At 39.0% G+C, this 27,344-nt stretch overlaps 1 protein-coding gene across 7 annotated transcripts in view; it reads left to right on the top strand.

Moving 5' to 3' along the window:
• Window positions 1-22,706, top strand: part of hemk1 (HemK methyltransferase family member 1) — a 58,921-nt gene extending 36,215 nt beyond the window's left edge. For 5 of the 7 annotated variants that reach the window (XM_062970086.1, XM_008105057.3, XM_008105060.2 and 2 more), the window contains exons 7-11: window positions 2,768-2,817; window positions 4,938-5,043; window positions 10,623-10,718; window positions 20,380-20,493; window positions 21,402-22,706. In XM_062970086.1, the coding sequence (XP_062826156.1) occupies window positions 2,768-2,817; window positions 4,938-5,043; window positions 10,623-10,718; window positions 20,380-20,493; window positions 21,402-21,438 (403 nt within the window). In that variant the 3' untranslated portion in view covers window positions 21,439-22,706. The remainder of the gene's footprint in view (window positions 1-2,767; window positions 2,818-4,937; window positions 5,044-10,622; window positions 10,719-20,379; window positions 20,494-21,401) is intronic. The other 2 variants (XM_008105062.3, XM_016991578.2) reach the window with 2 other exon arrangements.
• The last annotated feature ends 4,638 nt before the right edge of the window (window positions 22,707-27,344 follow it).

The following is a 27,344-nucleotide window of genomic DNA, read 5'->3' as shown; positions in this document are numbered from 1 at the left end:
AACTGAAGGAGAATCATCAAGCAAAGCCCCCTTTCCATCTCAATTTATTTTACCCTTATGAATAATCTACAAATATTAACCCAAGATGGAAAGTAGCAAGATATAGCAAAACCACGCTTTATTATTTTTGTATATCTAGAAAACATTATTTCGGGATAAAACCCTGGGAATTCTATCTTTTTGTGTTGTCTACTGGATTTATTATCTTTTCATTGTTGTTTTGTATTGTATATTTTTAATTTAGGCCTAGACCATCTGGGATGGTGTAGTTTAAAGTCTAAAAAATAAAATAAATAGATGAGTTGTACATAAAGAGATAAAGTGATTGCAGTAGTGTAGATCCACCCTATTGTTTCCATGTGAACCTTATTCTTTGTCCTGACATATAAATCTAATAAATTACAATAAACAGATGTAATGTGGTATAGTGGTTTGTGTGTTGGTCTAGGACCCTGGGGACCAGGATCTGAATGCGTGCTCAACCATGGGCAAGTCACACTGTCTTAGAGGAAGGCAAGGGCAATCCTCTTATGAACAAATCTTGCCATGAAGACCCTATGAAAGGGTCACCATGTCAGAAGTGACTTGAAGGCACACAACAGCAAAGGAAGCATACATGAAAAGGTGAAGTGCGGTAATTGTAGCAAATCAGACTCCGCCTGTTCCATTCTGACTGCTGGCCCATGAGGCAGAATCCACCTGAATTTTCACATTGCTGGGTGTTGTAGTGCATCAGACTGTCTAAAGAGACTCTATAACTGCTGTCACAGCAGAATCTGATTAGGAGTGGCTGGTGGAAAGCAAACATTGGGCTTTTCAAATTCACCTTTTAATTTCGAATTATAACCTTGAGAAGACTGCCAACCCATTCCCTGCAGTTGTTTTGCATGATGCCAACATGTTAAGCCATGTTATCTTCTAATCTTCGTCAATTGCGAACTCACCCTGCCTTTTAAAACTCTGTGCTACAGTGTTAGTGGATCCCTCTGGGCAAAACTTGGGAGAATAATATTTTGCTAATGAACACCACACCTGTATCTCTCAAAAGATTTGTAGTTGCTGGCTGATGCAGTTTCTTTTCTTTCTTCCCTCCCTCCCTCCCTTTTTTCCTCATTTGATTTTTGTTGGGATTTGCTTTGGGCTTCATTTCTCTGGAAATGGATGAGAAATGGGCAAGGCTGGGCACCTCCACCCCTTATTTCTTAATGGCACTCCAGACTATTGTTGCTGCTTGTGTAAGGACTTCTCAAACAGCTGATCTGCCTGCATCAGTTCATAGTTTATCTACTCTGCCTCAGATACAATTACACACATTCATTTTATTTAATCGCATTTCTACTCTGCCCATCCTCCATAGAGCCTGCGGGGGACTTTTACACAGGGCTGTCCCATTTATGCTCACATTAGCACAGCAGCTGGCTGAAAGCTGCATGATGAGCTCTGTGAAGATGTGAACCCACTTTTAAAAAATCTTGATGCATGTCAGAAATTATTCCATGCACCAGAACTGTACCAAAATCATTGCTGCTCACCTATGTACCCGGAGGTTTCACAGTCACCCACACACAAATAATAATAATAATAATAATAATAATAATAATGATGATGATGTAATAATAATAATAATCACCATCATCATCTTTATTTATATCCCGCCCCCTCTCCTCAAAGGGACTCAGGGTGGCTTACAGCAAAACAAACAAATACAATAAATAATATAACATGGACAATAACCACACATCAATTAATAAAACAATATAACACAATACTGTAAAACATAAATAAAAAGGCATGCACACAATGTGGATGAGATGGATTCAGCATGGTCTGACTAAGCCAACTAAATGTGCTGTAACTTATATTGGTTTTAATCTGAGATAAAGTATTTCTTTATGGGGTTAGGAGGGGCTACTATGTCATATCTCTTAGCAGTCATGTTTCTTTTTAATATCTGTTTTGATGGTTCATTTGGGTCTAAGTTGATATCTAGATCACTTATTTTTCACAGAACTAACTCCTTTTGGTTCTAAGAGCAAAGTTCACACAAGCTCTCCTGTAGATGCTAAGTGGAACAGGGCATTTGGGCATAGCATATCATAACAGCACCATATTGATCATCTGCTGTTCTAGCTTGCCATACCTCCATGCATGTCACCCTCCAGGTTTTATTCTTACATCTATATGTCATAGGTCAGGCAACCCCAGGTCTCCTAGTCCCTTTTATGGCATAATAGGCACTTGAAGCTAGTTCTTTGATATCCAAGTCCAGGCTCTCACACAGCATGGCTTCATTAATATTGAACTGTCTATCCCAGTGAGAAGAAAAGCCAGGGAATCTGACTTCAAATAAGGGATACATGTTAGCCTGTATGAGCAGGACTTTCCAACTTAAATTAAAATTTTCATTGTGCAATGGCCAGTGTGCTGAACTTCAAAAATAAATCTTGACTCTCACAAGCACCTTAGTAATTAGCTTTGAGTCTTTTAAATTTGCATCATTGTGTCATAAAACATAATTAGTAGTATAATATGTGGGAGTGAGAGTACAGAAAAAATGCAAAATTAATTGCTTAATAAAATATTCTGGCATTATTGCTTGGTTGCAGTAGCAGCAACACTTTGCTTTGTTTTATACTTGAGCTAAAGAAAACAACAAACTTGGTATACAGTTCTGCAGTTTGATAACTGTTTATTTGCTATCATGTGGTTTTATTTCTGGGATTTAAGAGTGTTTTCAATTATTAAATATATGGTATCTACTCTGTAGATTAAATCTGCAGGAGAGGGTCAGCGTCCTTCATCATGAGGTCTCTTCAAGTAAGTATATTTCCTACTAGTTCTTCTCCAATTTGAAAAGAACACAGATGAGAGCAAAGATCTGTTTTACTTGAAGATATACCCGGTGGCCCAGTGTGTTAAAGCACTGAGCTGCTGAACTTGCAGACCAAAAGGTCACACGTTCGAATCCAGGGAGCGGAGCGAGCGCCCACTGTTAGCTCCCGCTTTTGCCAACCTAGCAGTTCAAAAACATGCAAATGTGAGTAGATCAATAGGTACTGCTCCAGCGGGAAGGTAGCGGCGCTCCATGCAGTCATGCCAGCCACATGACCTTGGAGGTGTCTACGGACAACGCCGACTCTTTGGCTTAGAAATGGAGATGAGCACCAACCCCCCAGAGTCGGACATGACCGGACTTAATGTCAGGGGAAACCTTTACCTTTTATACCTTTCCTCACTTCAGCCACTTTTACTTACCCTGCCTTTTCCCCAAGACTGGGACTCAAGTTGTCTTTCAAATGAAAAGAAAAACAAATAAAACCAAGTGTAGCTAAACCTCAAAAGCTTAAAATATTATTAAATTGTCCATAAAATTAAAACCATTGAAAGCTTTTAAAGCCTTCAGTAAAAATAGTACCACACATTAAAAAATAATCTTAAATGGAAAACAATCACGTCCCAAAAATCTGCTAGAATAGGAAGGCTTTGCCTACAGACAAAGAGAACAAGGAGAGAAGCCAACCTAGCTTCCCTAGGAAGGGAATTCCAGAGTCTTGGAGCAGCCACAGAGAAGGCCCTCTCCCCCGTTCCCACGAAGTGTGCCAGCAAACACTTCAGTTACTTGCAGAATAAAATTTTCAGTAATGTATTGTGTACCTCCAACATCATGTCCTTGTGCATTCCATCCACACCAGACATTCATATACTGTTTGCAAAGTGAAGAACTACAGTGTGGGAAGTTTGTTCAGATGTTCAGTGTTTTTCCTGTGTGCAAATATTGTGGTTGACCTCAGTAGCACAGAATGCCTTTCAGTATCTAAGCCTTTTTCATGATTGGTAACTGCATATGGGTGGAGAGAATCTGAGTGTATTATTATCCATATAGTTTCTGGGTTAGGCTACTACATTGTGTTTGACTTGACTTCCAAAACTAAGAGTTAGTTCAAAACACTGATAGTAGGCCGGTAGCTGGCATTGGAAACACATTGCCAAGTTCTTCAGAGTGTCACTGATTTCCAGTCTATTCAGGAGCATCATCCAGAATGCTGATACTGCAAAGCTGGATGCTTGCATGCATGTTTTTTTAATAATCATTTTGTAAAGATTCAACCAAATATACATTCAGTTAAAATTGTTTGCAACTTATTCTTTCTAAGGTTGAATAGGATTGATTTTTTTTATGTATAGATGCAGGGAGAGGCAAGCAATGAGCTGGTTTCTGTGCTCATTGAGATTTCATAAACAATTATTTATCTAACTGAAAATAACTGTTGGAGCTGAGCATTCTTTGTCACCTGATCACATGTTGGCTCTGGCATGAAGATCTTGGTTTATATTAATGGAGAATTGTTTGTAATGTTCAAACTAGAAACGCTGGAGTAATGTTGCTTTACACATCCAAAAGGCCCTTTGAAAAAATCTTGCCAAAAAACCCCTGTGATGGGTTCATGTTAGGGTTGCCCTATGCTGAAAAAGACACACCAAAAGAGAACAAGTTAGGTATGTATCCTGCTTAATTTTCCTGGGGCCTTTTCACAGTTCATTTTAACTGTCATGGGAATATCCTGTGAAATCTTAGGGTTTGCAGTTCAGGGAAGGCACTTAGAATTCTCTACAAGATCTACTTTCCCAAAATATAAACTCCAGGATTTAATAGGATGCAACCATGTCTGTTAAAGGAGAAATACTGTATAGTGCTCTAATCATGTAGTATGAAAAGGCCTCTTGTTTGTTAATCAACTTTACATCCGGTTCTCCAGTCAAGACATAACTATGAACTGTCTGAACAGAAGTCAGGATATGATCAAAGCTAGAGGTAAAAATAGAACAGGAATTCTCCCCAACTGTTTGTGAAAAAATACTTCAACTGAAGTACACATGCATATAATTTGGTCTATCATTATGTGTCAATTTTGTTTTCAATCTTTACTTCTGTGCAGGTTCTTGGAAATACCTACTGCCCTGGGGTTTAGTAGACACTATAATCAGTAATCCGCCTTATGTTTTCCATGAAGACATGACTCACTTGGCAACAGAAATCCACAGGTATTTATCTCTCCTGTTTTGTTTTCCTCCTCTCTTTGATGAAGATTGCTCAGAGTCTGTGAACCAAACCAGACACGTATTAGATCCATGTATCTACAGAAATACAGAAAGGAGTTCTGTAGTCCATGAGCTGTTTAAAAACAAACAAACAAAACTATAACCAAGTTCGACAATACTTTTGTTGGGGGCCCCTAAAATGTCACAAAATTGAAAACCTTTCTGTTTCTCAAGTATTTGTCAGTCATGGCTGCCACTTTGAAAAGCAAAAATAGCCCTTCAGAGGGCTATTTTTAGCTGCATATCTGCATTTTTAAAGTGTATAGTGCCAGAAATATCCAGATTTGGGCAAAAAAATATAGGAGGGTGCTGGAAGTTTCAGATTCTCATTGGAGTTTTAAATTCTGCACTAGATCCCGCCATGCTACACAGTACCAAAGCTTTATGTGTTCTTGCTGCCTATTACAGGGGAAACCAGCTGATCCCTAACCCATCTAAAACGCAGACATGTGCTTTTCACCTTAAGAACAGCCAAGCATCTCAAGCTCTGAGGATTACCTGGGAAGGAATCCCACTTGAGCATTGCAGCACACCAAAATACTTGAGACTGTGTTACCCTGGACTGTGCTCTGACTTACAAGAAGCACTACTTTACTATCAAGCAAAAAGTGACTGCTAGAAATAACATCTTATGAAGGCTAACTGGCACAACCTGGGGATCACAACCAGACATAGTGAAGATATCTGCCCTTGTACTTTGTTGTTCTGCTGCTAGATACATATGCCTAGTGTGGAATACATCTCACCACATTAAAACAGTGGATGGGCCAAAAACATTGGCCACTCGATCAGCTTACACAAATGGGAATACCTCTGGAAAGTAAAAATAATTTCTACAAAATTATTTCTACAAAATGTTTTATCAAGCCTATATGACACCTGTTAAACTAGCCAAAATGCAGCCACAATTAAAAAACACTTCTTGGAAATGTAAACAGGGGCCGGGCTGTTGAGCAGCTGCCTTAAATCACTCTGACCATGAGGTCATGAGTTCGAGGCCAGCCCGTGGCGGGGTGAGCACCCGTCAATTAAAAATAAAAAATAGCCCCTGCTCGTTGCTGACCTAGCAACCCGAAAGATAGTTGCATCTATCAAGTAGGAGATAAGGTACCACTTATAAAGTGGGGAGGCAAGATTAACTAATTTACGACCTGGAATGAGGAAGTGCCGTCAGTGTGGATGATGAAGCAGCTGCTCCCCCCTGTGGCCAGAATCGAACATCCCCTCAGAAGACCATTAACTTGCCTCTGCGTGTGTCTCTCAGTCTCTGTTTGATGTGTTTATGGGCATTGAATGTTTGCCCTATGTGTGTTATAATGTGATCCGCCCTGAGGAATGGATCGTGAAAGTGGCAGAGGTGGCTGAGATGGACATTCTGACAGGGTATATCCAGTCAAAAGACCCTGTAGAGTTTAGGAAAGACTGGGAGCCTTTCAAAAAGTTCTTAGTAGGAAAGACTATTTCAATGTGTGGGTTTCACATTTGACTATTATAAAATCTAAATTTTCATCACATGGTTTAATTTCTTTCTGAAGAATGTCATGATGAAGAATCCTTTGAAACTATTTGATGTGACTTTATTTTCTTTAGTATATGTATTATCGCAGAACCCTTGAGATGTGATCGTTAAGTTTGTGTTCAGAAAAGGTATTATGTGCGGTTGTCAAGGAAAGGAAGCAGAAGCAACCCTAGGTAATTTTGCCTTGTAGGTGAACCTAGTGGCCGCGCGCCCCTGAAATTGCGCCTCCCCAAGGCCCCGCACATACCTGCGGCGGCAGCGGGGATCATCGGGTCCCTCCTCGCCAAATGCAGAAGGCCTCAATTGAGGCCTTCCGCATTTGGCAAGGAGGGACCCGATGGTCCCCAACAGCGCCCCTGGTGAAATGCGCCACAAGCGGGTGCTTACATTGGCCGCTACGTTGGACCGGCACTGAAGGGAAGGGAAGGGAAGGAGGGGGGAGGAAAAAAAAGGAGAGGAAAAAGAAAAAATATTTAAAGAAAAAGAAATATGTAATGCCATTTGGACAAGCTGGAATGTTACAAAATTAGAAATAATTGATTCCTGAAAAGGTTAAATATCTTGGAATAATGTTAATTAAACATTTAATTATGACTTTAAACATCTTTAAATTTATGCAAATTGGGTTTTTATAGCTATCCATACTGGTGTATGTAAAATAGTCAAAAAGCTCATACCACAGAAAATATTTTATTACCTGTTCTCATTCTTATGGGGTTTTTTTTTTTACTAATGTGATGTCATGATGTGTTTAGACATACTCTGAAATTCTATTGATCATGAAGATATATTCCCTACCTTGCAAGGAGTCTTTTTCTTTTTTTTAAGGATTTCTGCATATGATAGGGAGGGGGGAGAAGTAACTGGTGGATTTTGCTTTGAAAATGTTTTGAATTAGAGTAAACAATAAAGAATGTTATATTTTCAAAAAAAACCCTGGATGTGTCTCTTAATGAGACATGCCATATTATCACAGGATGTCTATGCCCCACAACACTGGAGAAATGATACTGTTTAGCCAGCATTGTACCACCTGACATCCGTTGGGAAGTAGCAGCCAGCAATGAAAGAACCAAGGCATTGACATCTCCGGCCCATTCCCTGTTCAGATATCAGCCAGCACGCCAATGCCTTAAATCAAGAAATAGTTTTCTAAGATCTACAGAGATACTCGCAGAAACACCTCAGCAAGCGAAAGTCCAAAAAGTCGCAGGCTAAAACCTGGAACTTACATCAGTGGCGGACGCCTGATGAGAGACTCCTTCCTGGGCACACAGAAGGCTGGGCGACTGTTGTATGCCTGAGCTGGAACCCCTCTGACCTTAAAACATCATGCCAGCTGGGTATTATCAGCAAGCAGTTTATTGAAGAATATATAAAAGCCAAGCAATAACAAGGATATAAAAGTACAGTCCAAAAATGTTTCTTCAAAATATCACCAATAGTCCACAACTTCCAAGATAAAAGAATAAAGCACAAAGTAGGTAAAAGGTTGCAAAATCCAAAAACACAAGGCAGTGTAAAATCCCAATAGTCAAGGCATGAACTTGGTAAACTGGAACCATAAAACTAAAACATACTTGCAATCAAAGAGCAAGAACTTGGCAGGACAAGAACCAGGAAGCTAAAAATCTATTTGAGAAACTTAGAGCATGAACTTGACAAGACTGGCTTGATTCACCAACATGGACCCCAATGAAACAAAAGGCTTTTCCCTTTATCTTAAAAAGCCTCCTGCAGTGAGAAAAAAACATTTCATTTAACTTTCTCACCAGATAATTTATCTGCCCTTTTTCTTGAAGGTGAACTGATCTTTGAAGGACCTGGGAACTCTCTCTGTTTACAGAAGCCTTGGCGTCTATCTGTAAGCTCATTAAGCTCTCCATCTGCATCTGCAAAATCCTCCTCAGAAAACCAGCCCCTTTCAGGAATGTGGCCTTGAGCCTCCAGCCTCTACGTGGGGCTGCCTTTGAAGACGGCCCGGAAGCTCCAATTAGTACAACGGATGGCAGCCAGATTAATAACTGGGGCGGCATACAGGAAGCGTACCACCCCCCTGCTAAGCCAGCTTCACTGGCTGCCGATATGCTACCCGAGCCCAATTCAAAGTGCTGGTTTTGACCTACAAAGCCCTAAAGGGTTCTGGTCCAACTTACCTGTCCGAACGTATCTTCTCCTATGAACCATCAAGAACACTAAGATTGTCTGGAGAGGCCCTGCTTTCGGTCCTACCAGCCTCGCAGGCGTGGCTGGTGGGAACGAGGGACAGGGCCTTCTCAGTGGTGGCTCCTCAGCTGTGGAACGCTCTCCCCAGTAAGATCTGGCAGGCCCCAACTCTGCTGGGCTTCAGGAAGAATGTTAAGACATGGCTTTGTGCGCAAGCATTTAATGAATAAATACTATATTGACATGGTCTGAACTTAGGTTTATGTGCAATGGTTCCTTGGAAGAATGGTAATAAGTAACTATATGTTTTAAGCTTGATTATTGTATTTTATTGATTATTGTTAATGGTTTTAGATGTGTTGCTGTTTTTATTGATTTGTTTGGCATTGAATTTTGCTGGTTGTTGTAAACGGCCCTGAGTCCCCTTGGGTGAGAAGGGTGGGGTAGAAATGTTGTAAATAAATAAATAAATTCTACAAAAACCTCTGGCTCTAAGGCAAGCCTGTCACTACCATCATCCCCATTGCAATCAGACACAGTCATAGAAACCTCATTGACATCAGACACATCAGACACTATCACAGGCTAGACCAAAACAGACTTAGAAGGCGCTGAACAGACTGCACTCTGACACCACGAGATACAGAATCAACCTTAAGAAATGGTGCCACAAAGTGAAGTCCATGACATGCAAATATGGAGAAGAGCAAACCACAGACTACCTACTACAATGCAGTCTGATCCCTGCCACATGCACAATGGAGGGTCTTGTTATAGCAACACCAGAGGCACTTCAAATGGCCAGCTACTGGTCAAAGGACATTTGGTATAATGTCAAGTTTTTAAACTTTGTGTTTTCAAATACAGTACAACTTGTACCCTCAATTCGCTTCTGACATGATAAATAAATACACAATACCACACCACCAACAGCAGTTAGGTGGTGCAAAATTCAAGAATTGAGAAAGAAACAAAATAATACCTAAAGGAATTTGGCCAGATGCATCTGTCTGCAGCCAGACTGGTCTCCACAGAGTAGTGTACATAATGGGAACTCTCATCATTGCAACTAGCTCTATAGAAAAACGTGAACAATCTTATTTTATTGTTTCCCTGTGTCAGACCTATTTGGTTCTGAATATATAATCAGCGTTGGGACCCAGCTAGAACTAGTCTCTAGGGAGCTATGACTATTTTAGCTGCTTAAGGGCTCATCTAGACTGAAATGAAATAATGTGTCTAGAACTATAGATTCAGGTTCATTTGTTTAGTCTTCCTTAATTAAAGACTATTAAATCTTCCTTTATTAAATGCCTGTCATTCTTCCAAACATTGTAAAATGAGTAACAGGAACATGACCCACTTCTCATGCTCTGTTCCCATCTACTCAGGGTTTTTCTGTTCAGTCAGTTCCAGATTACGAAGTATGCAGAGCCTGGGGTGCGATGAGAGAGGCATTCTGGCTAACTATTGGTTGTTAAAACAATCATAAAAGCCATTTTTGGTGATTAGAGGAAGCCTCTGTTTAGGTAAACGAACCAATTTGGTCATATCTTGCACGGCATTTTACATGTTACATGTAAATTTATCTCTCTTGAATCACATATATACTCATGTACAAGTCATTTTGGTTTGGTGTCCAAAATTATGGATTTTGGTAAGGCCTGTGGATAAGTCAAGAGTGTGTGACTTGCCCAAAGTCATCTAGTGGGTTTCCATGGCTGAGAGGGGAATTGAACTCCAGAATCATAGTCGAACACTCAAACCACTACACCATGCTGATTCTATGTGGAGTTAGATAATTCCTTGTTAACTAAACCTTGTTTTCGGTTTCTAGCTATGAAGACCTTGGTGCCTTGGATGGAGGGAGTGATGGGATGAACATCATCAGAGAGATTTTACATCTGGCTTGTTATCTTCTCAAGGACTATGGGTGAGATCAAATGTTGACTATTCACATAATCTACTACAGAGCTCAAAATTAGGGAAATAAGGTTTCCGAAAGGATGTTGTCTGCTTTCATAATCAAAATAGCTTGAACAAAGAAGTACAGCAGTTTGCAAATGAGAGAGACTTTTCTATTTCTCACTTCCTGTACTTTTCTAGCATTGTTCTGATCTCAGATAAAGCAAGAATTGGGAAGAACACATAACTGGAAGGAGTGATCCAATGTTTGTTTAGTGAGTGTAGTCCTTTTCCCCGTTCTGGTGTTCTTTCATATAAACGAAAAAAAGAGTCTAATGCTGGGGTGCATCATGAAGACTTTCATTTTTGATGTGGGTTATTTGTGTGGGCCCTCATTTCTTTTTCCCTTGCTAATCTTATCCTTTTAGATAGCAGAGAACGGAAGCACGGTATTTGATGACAGAACATTTACAGTGTTTAGCTTTGCATTTTCCCACCACAAACACACACAAACTTTAATTAAACATTTTTCTCAAAACAATTATTGTGTGTGGAGTGCATAAAGAGATTGCCAATGCAATAGTTCTTCAAATATAACCCAAGCGCCAACACATCAGTCTTTTAAGTATCAGCATTGTTGGCTGTAGTAACCCTTGTCAAAAGCCATTAAATAAATAAATATCAGAAATTGAAAAAACATGAAAATTGCTATCAATTCTCTTTCAAGTCATTCATTAAAAAGGTAAGTCTAAAGGGTTGGGCACTTTCTGGAAAGGTAATTCTAAACTTCTGTAGCACAATGAGTTGAGGCAGTTTCTTTTTGGGGGAAATGCAGGTAAGTAGCAGTGTCTGAATACCTTTTCCTGCTACAACTGCATTGTTAGAAGGTGTGGCTCCCTAGTATTAAGGATACACCCATTAAGAGAAAGAAAACTGTAATTCTGCTGGTGGGAATATTGGAAAGACTGGGAGGACAGAAACCATGGTAGATGTAAACAAACAAGGCTGAGAAAGCGCTCTAATGGTTGTGTTGGCTTCACTAATCAGATTATTACAAGTAGAGGTTTAAATGAATCATCTCTTGAACAAAATAAATGAGATCATTAAAAAAAAACATACCAGTATGCTGAACAAGTAATTTCTGACCTTCTCCTTATGCAATTCCAAGACTGGGGAAAATAGAGGACAATTTCCATGACACTCACAGGGAACAGCTAGCAAATACACAAGACAGGACTTTCTTGGTAGAACACACTTTATTGGACTTTTTTAAAACAGAGGTTGAATGGCTATCTGTCAGAGATTACTGACAAGATGACTTGGGAAACCTTCCATCTCTCCAATTGCTCTCAAGTTTTAAAACTTACTTCTGAGGCAGTCTAGGCTGTCTCCCTCCATATTCTACTCTTGGCAAGGAAAGACCTTTGCACTAAAGGAGGCTTTTTACTATTAATGGAGTAACATAAACAAAATGACAAAGGAGGTGACATGGTAAACTAATGAAAGGAAACCTGGATACAGAGGGTAAATACCAATAAAATAATTGCTAATATAAAAGAATGCTGGTCTGAAGAACCCCATTTGAACAAATATTGGTATATCATATGACATTTCCAAGTGACTGCCAACTCCCTTGATTTATCTAGCAGAGAAGAAAGGAAGACTCCAAAAACTTATTCTTCACAACCTCAGGAGAAAAGAGAGAGACGATTAAGTTCATGACATCTGAATGCCTAGCACAGTTTCCTGGGAGTCAAGCAATACTGCAGTAGTCTTCAATTCCTAACACCAAACAGTCATGACTTAGGACCCCTTGTGATCACAACATCTCTCTGTCCTCATGCTAGAAGGAAAACTGAGAACAGATTTTGGCCAAAACTGCTCTGCTCAAAGACTTCTGTTTCAAGAAGAGGATGCTCATATGCTAGAGATGCAGGAGTGGGGAAATTTGTACTGACGCAGTGGTGACAATGTGTGATCCATGGAGCAGCTTGGCAGGGCAAAGTCCCTGGCTTTCAGAAAGCTTTGACCATTAATATTCAAGAATGTGCTAACTCGGCCATCCCAAAATGAAAGGCTTAAAGATTTACTTTTAGAACAGAGGCCTTAAAAAAAAGTCATATTTTTCTGGAAGAGTAACATGCAGTTTTGGAGGGGAAAAATAAGATTGCACTGGGTTTTTTCCCCCTGGAACATAAGAGAGTAAAAACTGGTAGCAAGTATATTGGTACATTCTTGTGGGTTTTCAAAAGCCCTGTTGACTTAACAGCCCAAGAAAAACATCTTAAAATCTGTTCTGTAAAGTGTGGGCAGGAGTGTTGTAATCTCATGCTTCCGGATTTATAGAAGTACTTTTCATTTTTAGCCTCAAAGTATCTTCAGTGTTTTGGTCCTACAGCCTGCCCTAACTGAAACATGAAGTTGACTTGTACACAAGTACATATAGTAACCCCCATCATTCTGTTATTGTCTGTTCTGATGAAAAGTTTCTCAACCCAGAAACTCTTCTCCGCTGGGAAGTTAGCTTGAGACTGACAGCACATTCAAGAAATTTGGCTTTTTTTTAAAAAAAAATCCTATTTTATTTATTGGACTCATTTCTTATCCTTCTCTTTCCCAGAAAATGGGACTCAAAACAGCCATCTCAATCTTGATTGTTCTCAATCATGATTTCACTCAGTTCTTAACACCAGCCACTGTCATGATAAGAAGATGAACCATGTGCAGTCTGGTATGATCGCTGATATTTACTCTGTGTACTTAAAATAGATCCTATTTAAGTGGGGGAGTCCTAATTGTTTTGTTTTGTGCCTCATGTGAAATAATTGTTTTAGCTACCCAGAAGATTATTTAGTTTTTTTTTGGATTTTCAGTTATCTTAGACAACACCCTAAAATGACAAAATCTCAGAACACCATACAAAGAAAATTAACATTGAAATGATTTAAAAAGAGAGATCTTTTTTAAAACAACCCAAAATCCGGTTAAACAACTTACAGCAAACTGAAAAATTTCAAAATGATGTGCCTGTCCACATTTGAATAAAATCACTAAGGCCCACACCCCTACCTGTAAATAAGGCTTTGATGTAAAATTTGGGGGGGGGGGGGGGAGGACATGTTTTTCATGGTTGGGAAAAGAAAGGAAATAATAATTGTTAAGCAGGTGTCCTGGGGACGAGAGCCCTCTGTTGAGACACCACAGAAGAGAAGTATTATTTTTTGAATTTAGCTAGTTTCTTTTTACTTAAAAAAAACCCTCAAAATACTATGCAAAATCCTCACTTCCGTTTTTTTACTGGCCATGGTGTTGAAAAGGTCTCCCTTGAGCCTAAAATTGCTTGTGATTAGGGGAGGGGGATATTAGGAAAAACTTCCCCAGGTGACATACATACATACATACACACACACACACATACACATATAAACATACACACAGAAGCTCTTGGGAGTATGGTTGCTGGATTGAAAACTGAGAAGAACTCTTATAGTTGGCTAAAAGAAGAACTAAAGTGGCATTTTTAGGACTGTGTGATTCTTTGCCCACTCCTGCCATAGATGCTTTTCAGAAATCTAAATCTGAGCATGTTGTAGGAATTCTGCGAAGGAGCAGTTCCTGAAAGCATGTACAATATTATCATGCAAAGTATTTTGTAATGCATTTGATATTTCATTCTTATGTGTTTAATATGACTTATGTACTATAGTTTTAGGAAATGAAATACAAAACAAAGTAATCATTATTCAGATTAGATACTAGTAAAAACATACGAGTGGTATGCCCTGCTTCTTGGAAGGATTTCAGATCAGTAAGGCTCCCATGTAATTATGCAAAGTTGTTTTGTCCCTCCCTTTTCATAGCTGTTCACACGAGTTAGCAGCTTCATTCCTTCACAAGTTTTCCAATCTGATGCAAATATAACCCAGCCCATTCACTACCCACACACAACCTTGGCTCACCCCTGAGGGGTATGAAAAAGCTTTTTGAAAGCACTGAAGGGGAAAACCCCTCCAAATAGCCCAGTGATAACTTAATAGTATGGAAAGTTGGAAGTGTGGGAGGTGAGGCATGGAAACCTGATGAATGAGTAAGGCAGAGGTGTGGAACTCAATAACTGAAAAAAGAGAAACAGACACAGATAAGGGAGGCAGAAATACCTTTATGTCTGATTGAAAAGTTCTTTTGCTGGCTCACTGTAAGAAAGTATTGTAAAATGTGTTTAGAGTCAGAACTAAGCATTACCCACTGGAATTAGTTGAGAAATCTATTTTTTTAAATGCATCTGGTCAGTGTCCCCGACCATTAAAAAAGCAAAACAAAAAAACCCCAATAAACTTAAAATGAAAGATAAAACAGGAGGAGGAAAGTATAACCTGAGGTGGCTGGAACCTTGAAAGGCAAGAGTCCAACAATTTTCTTTCACAGCTCCATTTGTTTTCTTTAAACTTTTTCCCATATGTTCTTATGACATAATCTTCCATTCTGACAAAGCAGTGATACCACCAGATTGTGATTTTATATGTCTCTATATATCAATAAACACTTCGGTGGACAGTTTGTTACTCTCTGACATACCAGTTAGTTATCTGTACCAAAATTATTTTTGTGTTTTGTTTCTTCACATAGTAGAGCCAGAAGCCTTCCTCTTTTGGAGTGCTGAAAAAATTGGGGAGGAGGGACGTTTCTGGGAGGAAGGATGTGCAGGATTTATCAGTCATCCAGTAGAGGAAAGATTAATAAATCTATTCACCTAGGACACAAAATTTACTCTTGGACATTTTTTGGCCTCCCATCATCTTTGAATTTAACCTATAGGTTAGTTTTGATCTTTAAAACCCTACATAGTTTGGGTCCAGTTTACCTAAAAGATCGTCTTCTCCTATACAATCCACCCTGGACACTTAGGTCCTCTGGGGGGTGGGTATTCCAATCAGCCAGAACCTGACTGGCAACTGTCACCAGAGGACCTTTTCCTCAGCCACCCCAAGACTGTGGAACGACTTGCCAGAAGAGCTCCAACAGCTAAATGAGCTGTCAGAATTTAAAACCACCTAAAGACCTATCTCTTCTGGCAGGCCTACCCAAATAGTTTTTAAACATGAATTTTAAAGGTGTGTCCTTTGTTTAATCTCTGTTTTGTATAGTTTAAGCATAGAAATATGCTTTAATATGTATATTTTATAGAAATACATTTTAATATGTGTATTTGTGGCATTTTTACAATGAGGAGAGGCGAGTAAGAAATAATATTATTTAATTGCAATTAAAAGAATTCTTCAATAAGGATAAAAGTCATGGTTTCATGGACAAGGAGAATAAGTGGGACAAAATTTGGATCTCAGATGATAGAACTCTCTCAAAAATTTATAAATATCTAAACGAGTGGAATACTGAAACTGAAATAGTGAAAAACTGCATGACGAATTGGGCTAAAAATATTGGAAGGAGCATTTTAATGGCAGAATGGGAGGACTGTTGGAACAGGAAGATCAAATTCACGTACTCTTACAATATGAAGGAAAACTGGTGGAAGATGTTTTATAGGTGGCACTTTACCCCTAAGAAATTAGGCTCAATAAATAAAAACAATAGTACAAAGTGCTGGAAATGTGGAGAGATGGAAGGAACATACCATCATATGTGGTGGACTTGTAGAATTGCAAAGGAATTCTGGATAAAGATTCACGAATGCACTCAAAAAACTGCCAGAAATATTCTTATTAAATATATCAAGAATCCAAGCAGGTTCGAATGATGAAAAGATCTTAACATACCTTTCGACTGCAGCCAGAACTGTGTATGCTAGATATTGGAGACAGAGCAAAGGCCCTACAATAGAAGAATGGTTAATAAAAGTAGCGGAAATTAAGAATATGGACAGACGGACCTATCTATTGGCTAAACAACAAGGAAGACCAAGAAAGGAAACGGATTGGAATAAAGTAGAAAGCTTTTTAAATACAAAGAAAATCTTATAATGCGCGAGGCAGAACTGACCTTAGGAAGAAATACCGGACCGGAACCAGAGAAGAGACAACTAAAGACAGCGGATAAGAAGAAGAAAGAAAGGCAGAATGCAAAACGACCCCGGAGCAGCCCTGGAAGTACACATCATCAAATGCCCCCCCCCCCCCGCGCACTGACCTTACCCATACCCGCACTCTCTGCCCCCCCCCCAGTATACTTACCCTACCCATACCCACCCCTTCCATTCACAATCCCCATGGACAATTCTTTTCGTTTCTTTGCTTTTAATATCTGTTAATAATTAAAAGTTAATAAAAAAAGAAAAAAAAGGAAAAAAAGAAATAATATTATTTATTATTATTATGGCACAGCAAACAAGATAGATATGCTGGATTTCGTTTCACAAAATCACAAGTCGAACACTTCCCAAGTGTCTAGGACTGTGTGATGTATTTTCGGATGATGCGTGCAGATCCCAGTAGGGTGGCCCTTTACAGTTGGCAGATCGTAATTTTGTCAATGTCTATTGTTTCCAAATGCCAGCTGAGATCTTTTGGCACGGCACCCAATGTGCTGATCACCACCGGGACCACCTGCACTGGTTTCTGCCAGAGTCTTTGAAGTTCAATCTTGAGGTCCTGATAGCGGCTGAGTTTTTCCTGTTGTTTTTCGTCAATGCGACTGTCACCTGTGATGTCTGGTGCGTTATGTTCCAGAACTTTGTCAGTCTGGATTCGGAAGTCCCACAATATCTTTGCGTGTTCGTTTTCCAATAATTTTGCAAGTTTGTGATCCCACCAGTTCTTTACTGCTGGCAGGTGGTACTTGAGGCATAAGTTCCAATGAATCATTTGAGCCACATAGTTGTGTCTTTGTTTGTAGTCTGTCTGTGCGATTTTCTTACAGCAGCCGAGGATATGATCAATGGTTTCGTCAGCTTCCTTGCAGAGTCTGCATTTTGGGTCATCAGCTGATTTTTCGATCTTGGCCTTAATTGCATTTGTTCTGATGGCTTGCTCCTGGGCTGCAAGGATCAGGCCTTCTGTCTCCTTCTTCAGGGTCCCATTCGTGAGCCACAGCCAGGTCTTTTCCTTATCAGCTTTTCCTTCAATTTTGTCAAGGAACTTTCCATGCAATGTTTTGTTGTGCCAGCTATCAGTTCTAGTTTGTAGTTCATTTTTCATGTACTGGTTTTTTGTCTGCTGTGTTTTGAAGAGTTTCTGATTTTGGACTTCAATCAAAGCAGGTTCTTCACTTTGCTTTACATATTCTGCCAGGAAATGTTCTTCTTTGACTGCTTGTTTTACTTGTAAGAGTCCTCTGATCTTCTAGGCAGATATAGCCGGTCAACATCACTGCGGGGGTGCAGTGAATGATGAATGGTCATGAGTTTTCTTGTTTTTCTGTCCAAATTGTCCAGTTCCACCTGTGTCCATTTTATGATGCTAGCAGTATATCTTATGACAGGTATGGCCCAGGTGTTTATGGCCTTGATGGTGTTGCCTCCATTGAGCTTGCTTTTGAGAATTTTTCTGACCCTTATTATTATTATTATTATTATTATTATTATTATTATTATTATTATTATTATTAAAAGGTGTAGTTTTTCCCTAGTCTGTTTCATAACATATAATTCTGGTCTTCAAAGCCAATTCAAATTTTTGGCAAGATTTGTATACATGGTACAATCCTCACATGACTATATTGCCTCAAAAATGCACATGGGCGCAGGATCATTTGTCTGTAAGGACATCTGCATCAGCCCATTCTATACCTGACCTGTCATCTTTTTGTCATTTATAGAGACATTCACACTTCCAGCTAAACTATACTATTATATCTTCAAGGTAATAGGATATGATAGATTTTAATACATTAACTGCATACAAATATGTGGTATTGATTGGCTTTTAAGGCACTGCTACTCAAAGTGGTGCTCTGGACCAGTATTGCTCCATAAACCATTGAGTACTACTCTAGAGTGTTTCCAGGAAAGTTGTCGTCAATGAGCGGGGAGGTTGTGGTGGCTGAGTTGTCCTGCGCCTCCCCTCATCTCCCTTTGCCTGGCTCCTTACCGGGCGTTTGAGCACCGCTGGCTGGTGCTGTGGCCTTGGCCGGCGCCTCCCGCCGCCTCCAAAAAACAAAACAAAAACAAAACAAATGTCTGACCTCCCAATTTCAGGAGGTCAGATGAAAACAGATCAGGGCCTCGCCAAAGCCAGGACATGAAACGGAACAAGGTACCAGGACTTCCAGAGGACAGAACCATGGCAGTTAAAGTGGAAACATAATGCTATAATTCTAAAGTGGGAATGGGCCCAGACTTCCCAGCTATGAAGAAACATCATCTTCACAACCACCTGGACAGGAATCCAAGAGAAAGAAGTGCCTACTTCATGACTATAGGGTCCCCAAAGAGAACACCTCTCTTAAAATCTTCATATCTTAACTCAGCAGAATATATACACTTTCAGGTTTCATTTCCCCTTAAAATGGCCCATGTCCTATGGTGCTTGGCTACTGATTGGAATTACTGTCTATGTTTTAAGTTATTTTAACTTTTATAAGATGTGTTATTACATTGTGATTTTATTGTGTTACTGTTTTTATTGATGTAATACTGTTTTGGTCTTGTCCCAGTGTAAGCCATCCTGAGTCCTTCGGGAGATGGAGCGGGGTATAAAGTTTTATTATTTATTATTATTATTATTAAATATGATACTAGTCCCTGGAATATTGAAGGTAGGAGAGAATGACTGACCCTGCATATAGCCCAAGAAGGCCTGCCTTAGGGTTATTGGAATTCAAACCAATTCTGTATAGATGTGTAGATTATTAGGTTATTAGAAAAGTCGCAGCTAAAGTCCCCATTGGTTTTTAAGTTTTTCTTTTTTATATAATTGATAATTGAAGGTTTCTTTGATTTTGTTTTAAGTTTAACTGTTAGGGCTGGTATTGTTTAATGCTTTTATTCAATTCTTCTGTGATTTGCTTCTCTATCTGAGAGTGACCAGTCAAAGAAGCAAGCGAAATGAACAATAACTTCTATAGTAATAATTAATAATGGTGACATCTAAATGTATTTTAATATTGTAATATTTATAATTTGTAGGTTTATAAAAATTGTATAATTCATTAAGATTATGAGCCGAAACATCTCCCATCACATCTTCTGCCAATTGGACCAAAGAGAGAAGCATGGAGATGGGCAGTAATGAGGAAGTTGAGGTGGACTCACTCAGAGGGATCCCACAGAAAACATTTTCTCAAAGGTCCCGCGAAACATCTGAGACATGAAATTAAAATGTCATATTTAATTCCCCCAAGTAAAGGGGAGAACTTCATTCCAGTAGATTTCATGGACTATGTCATCTAGATCATTCTGTACTGTACTTGATGATAGTGACATGCCATGCTCTCATAGTCTTAAGAATTGATCTGTGGACAAACAAGGATATAATTGTGTCAGCACTCTTCCAGCTCTTCATTTAATTCAGGCTTATGAAGCTACAATGCTGCCAGAAGTGAGCAGTAAATGTGGTGGAAACAGAAGCTCAGTGTGGTTGAGCAATCACACCAAAATCACTTCAGCCTGTGCTTCATTTGACATGGATCGGCAAACCTTATATTTTCAACAATCCAGATTGACTTTGTGAAGTGTCTGCCTACCCTCAAAGAAATGCTGATTAAAATATTCTCTTATTTCTTCCATCTGCTTTCAGGAGTGTTTTTCTGGAAGTTGAGCCCAGACACCCAGAGATGGTGAAGAACTGGCTGCGTGGTCACCCTGACCTGTCTCTTGTTGTCTGTGGCACACACAAGGACTTTTGCGGAAAGTAAATCTGAATTTTAACATTCTTTCTTATTCTATTTGTTAGCTTGCTAACTGATTGTGCTGCCCAATATCTGAAGTGCTCTAGAGTGTGGTGGTAGTTTATTTATATTCCTTCTTTTTCCCTAATACAGGCACTCAAGGAGACTTACCAATATTAAGACAAGCACAAATTAAATGTCCTCCAAAAACATAAATAAAAATGTACAAACTTATTAAAATGCAATTAGATAACATTTAAAATTAAAATAATTTAAAGGTCCATTTTGGTTCATTTCTAAGATCCTGTAAAAATAAAAAAAAATTCCATTTGCCGAAAAATAGCAAGGAGAGAATGGCATTCTGGCTTTCCTAGAGAGGCAGTTCTGAAACTTGGGGATAATTATTGAGAGGGTCCTCTCACTGATTCCCACCAAACATGTTTGGAAATGTATTGAAAGTAAAAGAAAGGCCTACCCTGAAGTTATTAAAGTGTTATACAGAAAAGCCTTTCCAGAAGGCCTTTTAAATTCATGGAATAAAGTTGAAACAATAAATATACAAATGCTGCCCTCTGAAGTGATGTCACAAAAGTGATAAATACTGGAATAAGGTGCTCTGTGCTTTAAATATTGGAGCACTTTGATGAAAGGACGCTTAAGGTAGGCACGTACAACTTGTTTTGGACTTCAACTCCCAGAATTCCTGACCGTTGGCCAGGGCTTCTGGGAATTGGAGGGCCAGATGTTGTGCATGCCTGCTTTAGAACATGCATGCTTTGCTAAAGTGATTTTATGAAGGGGAATAGCAGCTACAAAATCCAGCAATGTCATGTAGCTTCAAAGATTTATACCACATTTAACTGATTAATTTGTATCTTGCATAATTTATCGCATAAGGTTTAAGACTATGATTTGTCTTCTTCCTATACAGACTAAGATTCCTGCATATTCAGAAGCATGGGCGGTAAAGACCACAGAAGATCATGACTATTTCTGACTTCCCATCATTGTTGTCTTTTAGTGTCACTGACCCAGTGAAGAATATGTCTTCTACAATCAGAGAAAATTCTGTTAGCAAAATCTTGGCAGTCAGCTTGGTTGTCCAGTGGGAAAAGAGAATATGAGTAATTTATATCTATTCATAAAATTACTGTACTTCTTACAAATTGCTGTGGACTGGTTGCATAGACTTTGATCTGATGTTTCAGAAAAACTGGACTCCTTTTAATGTATTTACTGGAATAGATGCAAATTTACTGAATTATTAGAATGGGCAACTTGTTACCCATGGCCTGCAAATCCCATCAGCCCTAGCTGCCATAACTGTTGTGGAGGAATGATGGAAAGTGTCATCCAACAAAATCAAATGGATGAGAAGGAGTTGCACCAGCTTGAGAAGTTTCAAATATGAAATCAATGCAGTGGATTGAATTGTATATGGTATTTGAATACAATATATATTGTACATCCTGCAATGTGTTAGAAGTGTTGTAACAGATACTATCTATAATGGCTTGTGTCGGAAGGTAGAGGGAAAAAATAAAAGAAAACATAAACCAAAAGGTGTTCTACACAATGCAGGATTGTTAAAATATTATCAATTGATGGATGACTTCATTAAAAAAAACTTTAAAGAAACTTAGTGCTGTAAAAGAAACCCGAGTTTCTGCCCCATTTTCTAATGCCTGAACTAGTGGCTGCGAAGGATGGATTCTGAGACAGGCAGTGCTTGTGTGAGGATCACGTGCTATCTTGCCTCATGCTGGTAGACATGGCATCCATGTGATCAGAATGCTTTGCCTGTAATGGAACATTCCAACTGAAACACTGTCAACCACTGTAAACCTTGTAACATTCAACACAACTTTGCATCAAACTTTTGACAGGAAGTTTTCATAAATGTAAATTTTTAGTTACAGCTGCTACTTTCTTCTAGTGCACAGCTTATATATGATGGCTAAAGAAAACTGAAAAAGGTCTATTCCTTTGCTTTTTGTCTCTTCATATGGGTGCTATCAGAAGTTCAGTGGAAGGCCAACTTTGCAGAATAGAATGGATAAAGTTAAACTTTGGGATTTGAGCAGTGTGTATGCCTCAAATTCACTTGAAATGTGACAGAAGCTGTTGGTGCCTGGTGTTACCACGTGGAGCAACAAGATTATTGTGCCAGATCCATGCAAGCCAGCAAGTTCATTTACAAGATGTTAATCTCCATTAAAATTGATTGTGATTTATACATTAGCCCCCTTTATAGACTTGTTTTCCTCATATTTTTTATCAGGAAAAATTATTCCACCAGGAAAAATGTCTAAAGAAGAAGGAGATGAACCTGAAGGGAAAAAAAACAAAGTGTGTGTTACAAATAGTAGAGGGTTTTCATTTCCAAATAGGTGGCTTGGTTCCTAGTCAGAGCTAGCCAGTAGATTACTGACTGAATGTGAACAGGAGCCGAATATAGACAAAGGAACAAGCCATCTTGTGATTTTAAGCAAAAATTAACTTCTGGTATTTACTTACTGCTTTTCTTGTGAACCTCTAGGCAAGTTACTTGAAGAGGCATTCATGAGAACATCATTATTTATGACTTAGGAAATGCAAGTTTTAATGGTGGGACGGGCAGAAAGTTGATCAGAACGTACTAGTAGATTACCAAGTGATTAGCAATCTGTCAGAACAGATTCTAATTCTAATTCCTAATAATTTAACACAAAGGCAACAGTGAACAATTCCTGCCATTCTCTGGCTGTTTTCTTCTGTAAAAAGGAATACCAGCTATTAAGATGTATTAGGGTGCCTTACATATTTGAGAGGACTGCAATTAGTCTACTTAGGAAACAGTGTAATTCGCATCATTTTTAATGTTACCTTCATTTTTGGCCCCTTTGGTTCTTCTATATAGCTATGTGGTGACACAGCCCTCAAAAACAACTTAAATACGTTTATAATAGCAAACATCTTACTTGCATTATATTTCTCAGTGTCTATTTTAGGGTACTGTGTGTAAAGAGATACCCAAGTTGCTCTGTTTCAGCATATTAAGGCCCCTTCCACACAGTTGAATAAAATCCCACATTATCTGCTTTGAACTGGAATATAGGGCCGTGTAGACTCAGATAACCCAGGTCAAAACAGATTGTGAGATTTTCTGCCTTGATATCCTGGGATATAGGGCTGTGTGAAAAGGGCCCTTAGTGTTCACATCTTTAGCAGTGTATGCTTGCAAGGGCTGTTTGTTGCAATCCTTATTTTACTCTTCCTAGTAGTAGTCCTGTGAAATCTGTTGCCATTGTTCCTAATTTATGAGTGATGCAGAGTTAAATTTGCCTCAATAGAACTTGCACCCATGGCCATCAAGCTCATACGACCTGAGTATATATTTCTATATTCTGTCCTCACATTTTTCTCCATTTAATAAATGCTTGCTCCAGTGAAGGCACATTTTGTGAGATGGCATGGGAACTGTTGACCTTGTCAGAGTATTTGCAGCGCAGCAGTAGTTGGATGGAAGCAGTGGAGCGCAGAATGAAGAGACACTCAGAGACGTTGGTAAAACTATTTACAAAGTTTTACTGTATGCAGCAATAATCAACACAAACAGACTTGCAGATGATAGATGAACACAGGACTGTTCTGTTCTTCAACAGAACTTGACTCGAACTCTAGGCAGACAGAACTCAACTGAACTGACGCAATCGATATGCACAACCACTTGTGTCTGGATACTCCCTAGTTCCAGCCACACATCAAGGACATCATAGCTTCTTGGCAATTAACTTTCCACACTATGGTACATTTTGGATGATGCAATCAGTTGCAATACAAGCATGGCACAAATTGCATTTAAACACTATCAATACACAAATCCCACATTAACAGACCTTGCCTCTTAAGGACATGGGTGGAGAGAAATGCCATTCCTTCCTTCCTGAAGTTGTATTTCCTTGTCAGAAAGCCCTGTTAAAAGAGGAAGCATGCCATTTTTTCAGGACATTTTGTACCACAATATTTAATACATGTTTGGAATAACAGGATAGAAGTTTTTCAGAATATATTAACATGGTAGCCTCTAAAGGCTCAGCACTCCTCCCAGGTCTACTATTTTCCTCAAGAGGGTGGTTTGGAGTACTGAAAGTGTACAATTTGACTACAAGCTCGCTGAGGAGTTCATAATTGCTTTCTAAAGCTGCAGGCAGGCAATATTGCAATTTTTGTCATTTTACGTAATATCAGAATTTAATAGACCTCATTCTTAGTTAGCTGGCACATGTTTTAATTTCCTTGGAGCCTCTATAAAGACAGAGGAGCTGTTTTTCTGAGCTATAATTGGCAGAAGTTGGGTTTTATTTTTCTCCCCTGAAGCGGCTGGAGATTGGGTTTCTTTGGGGACAGCGTGCTGCATCTGTCTGACAATTTTCAGATTTCCTGGAAAAGCCTCTAGAAATAACATGGAGCTTTGCAAAACCGCCAGGAGGTGGTGCAGTAATATCAACTACACATGTTTAATATTGACTTCAAAGAGTAGAGGCTGATGTGGAGACTGTGGGCTGATCGATTCTCTATTGTTACCAAAGATGCTTTGGTTTCAGAAAGCTGTCACTTCATTCTGAAACGAAGTAGGAATCTCACCTAGTAATGTTGGGCTCCCAGCAAGGTTTGCCTTCACTGGTCTGGGGCCGTTCAGGCCTCTGAAAATGGTGGACGATTGTAACGGTTCAACAGGATTTATTTATTTTTGTACAAAATAGGATAACTCTAAAAGCATTTTAAAGAATACAATATAGACCAGATATTCTCAAACTTTTTCAGCCATGGAGTCCTTTTTGAAGCAAAAGTTGTTCATGGAGCCACAAGAAATGCTCCTTCTCTCCTGGGTTTTAGGAAAAAACTAAAGATTTGGCTATGTGCACAAGCGTTTAATGAGTAAATTTTATAGCTCAACATGGTCTGGATTAAGGATGACACACAAGGTTATTGGACGAACGGACTTAAGCAATATGTTTTAAATTTTGTATACTGTTTTTATTTGATTATATTTAGGTGCTTAAATGTTTGTTTTTTTATTACTGTGGTTTGTATTATCAGCATTGAATTTTGCCAGTTTTGTAAGCCGTCTTGAGTCCCCTCGGGTGAGAAAGGTGGGGTAGAAATGTGTATATATATGTATATAATGTACATAGTGGCAAATGGATTGAGTTTGTATGAACTAATTTACACAGTGCAAAAAAAAAGAAGACAAAACAGTGAGGCAAGGGGAACTGAGTTTTCCAACAAATTAAATTCCCTTCTGGAGCGGCAGTATTATGATTCAGTTGATTAAAGTATTTAAAGTATATTTTTTGACATTTACGAATCTTGATACATTAATTGAAGGAAATTAGAAAGAAAGAGATAACTTGGGAGAGAAAGGGCTTTTCAAATTAAAAAAACTCAAACCAGAAAAGTAACAAAACAGACAAGGACTGAGTGGCCGGGAACTTTAGTTGGGGAAAAAGGACATATCATACTGTCTAAGGATCTCCGGATGGACTGACTTTGAAGACATATTGTTATGACTATCTTCCAGTTCTTGTAAACAATCTTCTCCTGAGCTGACTACGGACATCCGGAGACCGACAAGAGGAAGTGTGTCTTGAGAAAAGCAGAGAATAATCTCCACCCCCCCACCCCCGTGCAACAAAAGGGCAGAACTAGTTTGCAAAGAAGAACACACGGAGGGAGGCTGAATGTGTACTACCATAGAACCTCCAAGCGGAAACAGACAGCGGAAGCACCCGGGGAGAATAAGACATAAGACAGACTGGAGGTCTAAAACTATAGAGAAAAGACGTGTCAGAAGGGAAAGAAGGAATGGGAGGATAAAACCAAAATTAACAAATTAGTCAATCAAACTAAGCAACTAAAATAATAAATTGGACAACCGGGATTAGATGGAGAAGAGGAACGGGAAGGCAGATGACTGAAGACAAAAGGAACACGGCGGGGAGCAGCGGAATGACGAGCGGCGGCAGGAACATGGCTCGGAGCAGTGGAATGACAAGCGGTGGCATGAGGAGTGTAAACAGGTGGATTGAAAGAGGAAGGGATAGCATAGCGAAAGAAGGTGGGACAGAAGGAAAGACAAGGGGAACATCAAGGACTGGACAGTGCTTTACTACTAGGGAATAACAAAGGGATCAGAGGCATTGACTGAGACCTGGAAGTTTAATAAATTAAAATTTCAACAATTAACAAAGAAACAAAGTGACCCAAATAAGAGGAAAATAATAACATAACTTTTAGTGCCCTTAGGGAGAGAACTAAGGACAACATAAGGCAGAAAAGAAAGAGAAGGCCAAGACATAACAACAACAACAGAAAAATAGAACATAGCACAGATAAGAGGTCTATCACACAAATATGACACAAAATATGGCAGGAAGCAAGTCTAAATTTGAAAAAGACATAAAAGAACAAAATATTGGCCAGAAGGCCCTCGCAAGCGGAAGAAATTAATCTGAAGGACATATTAAGAGAGATTCAAAAACTCTCAGAAAAACAGGACAATTATCAAAAGGAATTCCAGGCAAAATTAGATCAACAAAATAAACAACAAAGAGAGATACATCAGGAGATTATTGAAATGAAGAAAGAAATTAAAGATGAGATCGGCAATTTAAAATATGAATTGAAGAAGATACATAAGGACTTGGACAAGCTAAAAATTGAAAATGCAAAATTGACAAAATCACAAATTAAACTTCAAAAGAAAGTAGAGAGATTGGACTATAAAAACACAATGGTCGAGCGACTACAAGAAAAACTGGAACAAAACGAAAAGGAATATCAACTTCGCTTCTAGAATATCCAGGAGGAAGCAAATGAAAATATTAAACAA

This window comes from Anolis carolinensis, chromosome 2 (assembly GCF_035594765.1).
Source record: "Anolis carolinensis isolate JA03-04 chromosome 2, rAnoCar3.1.pri, whole genome shotgun sequence".
NCBI classification, from domain to species: domain Eukaryota; kingdom Metazoa; phylum Chordata; class Lepidosauria; order Squamata; family Dactyloidae; genus Anolis; species Anolis carolinensis.
The sequence above is the reverse complement of the archived record's forward strand: the minus strand, read 5'-3'. Positions and strand labels throughout refer to the sequence as shown.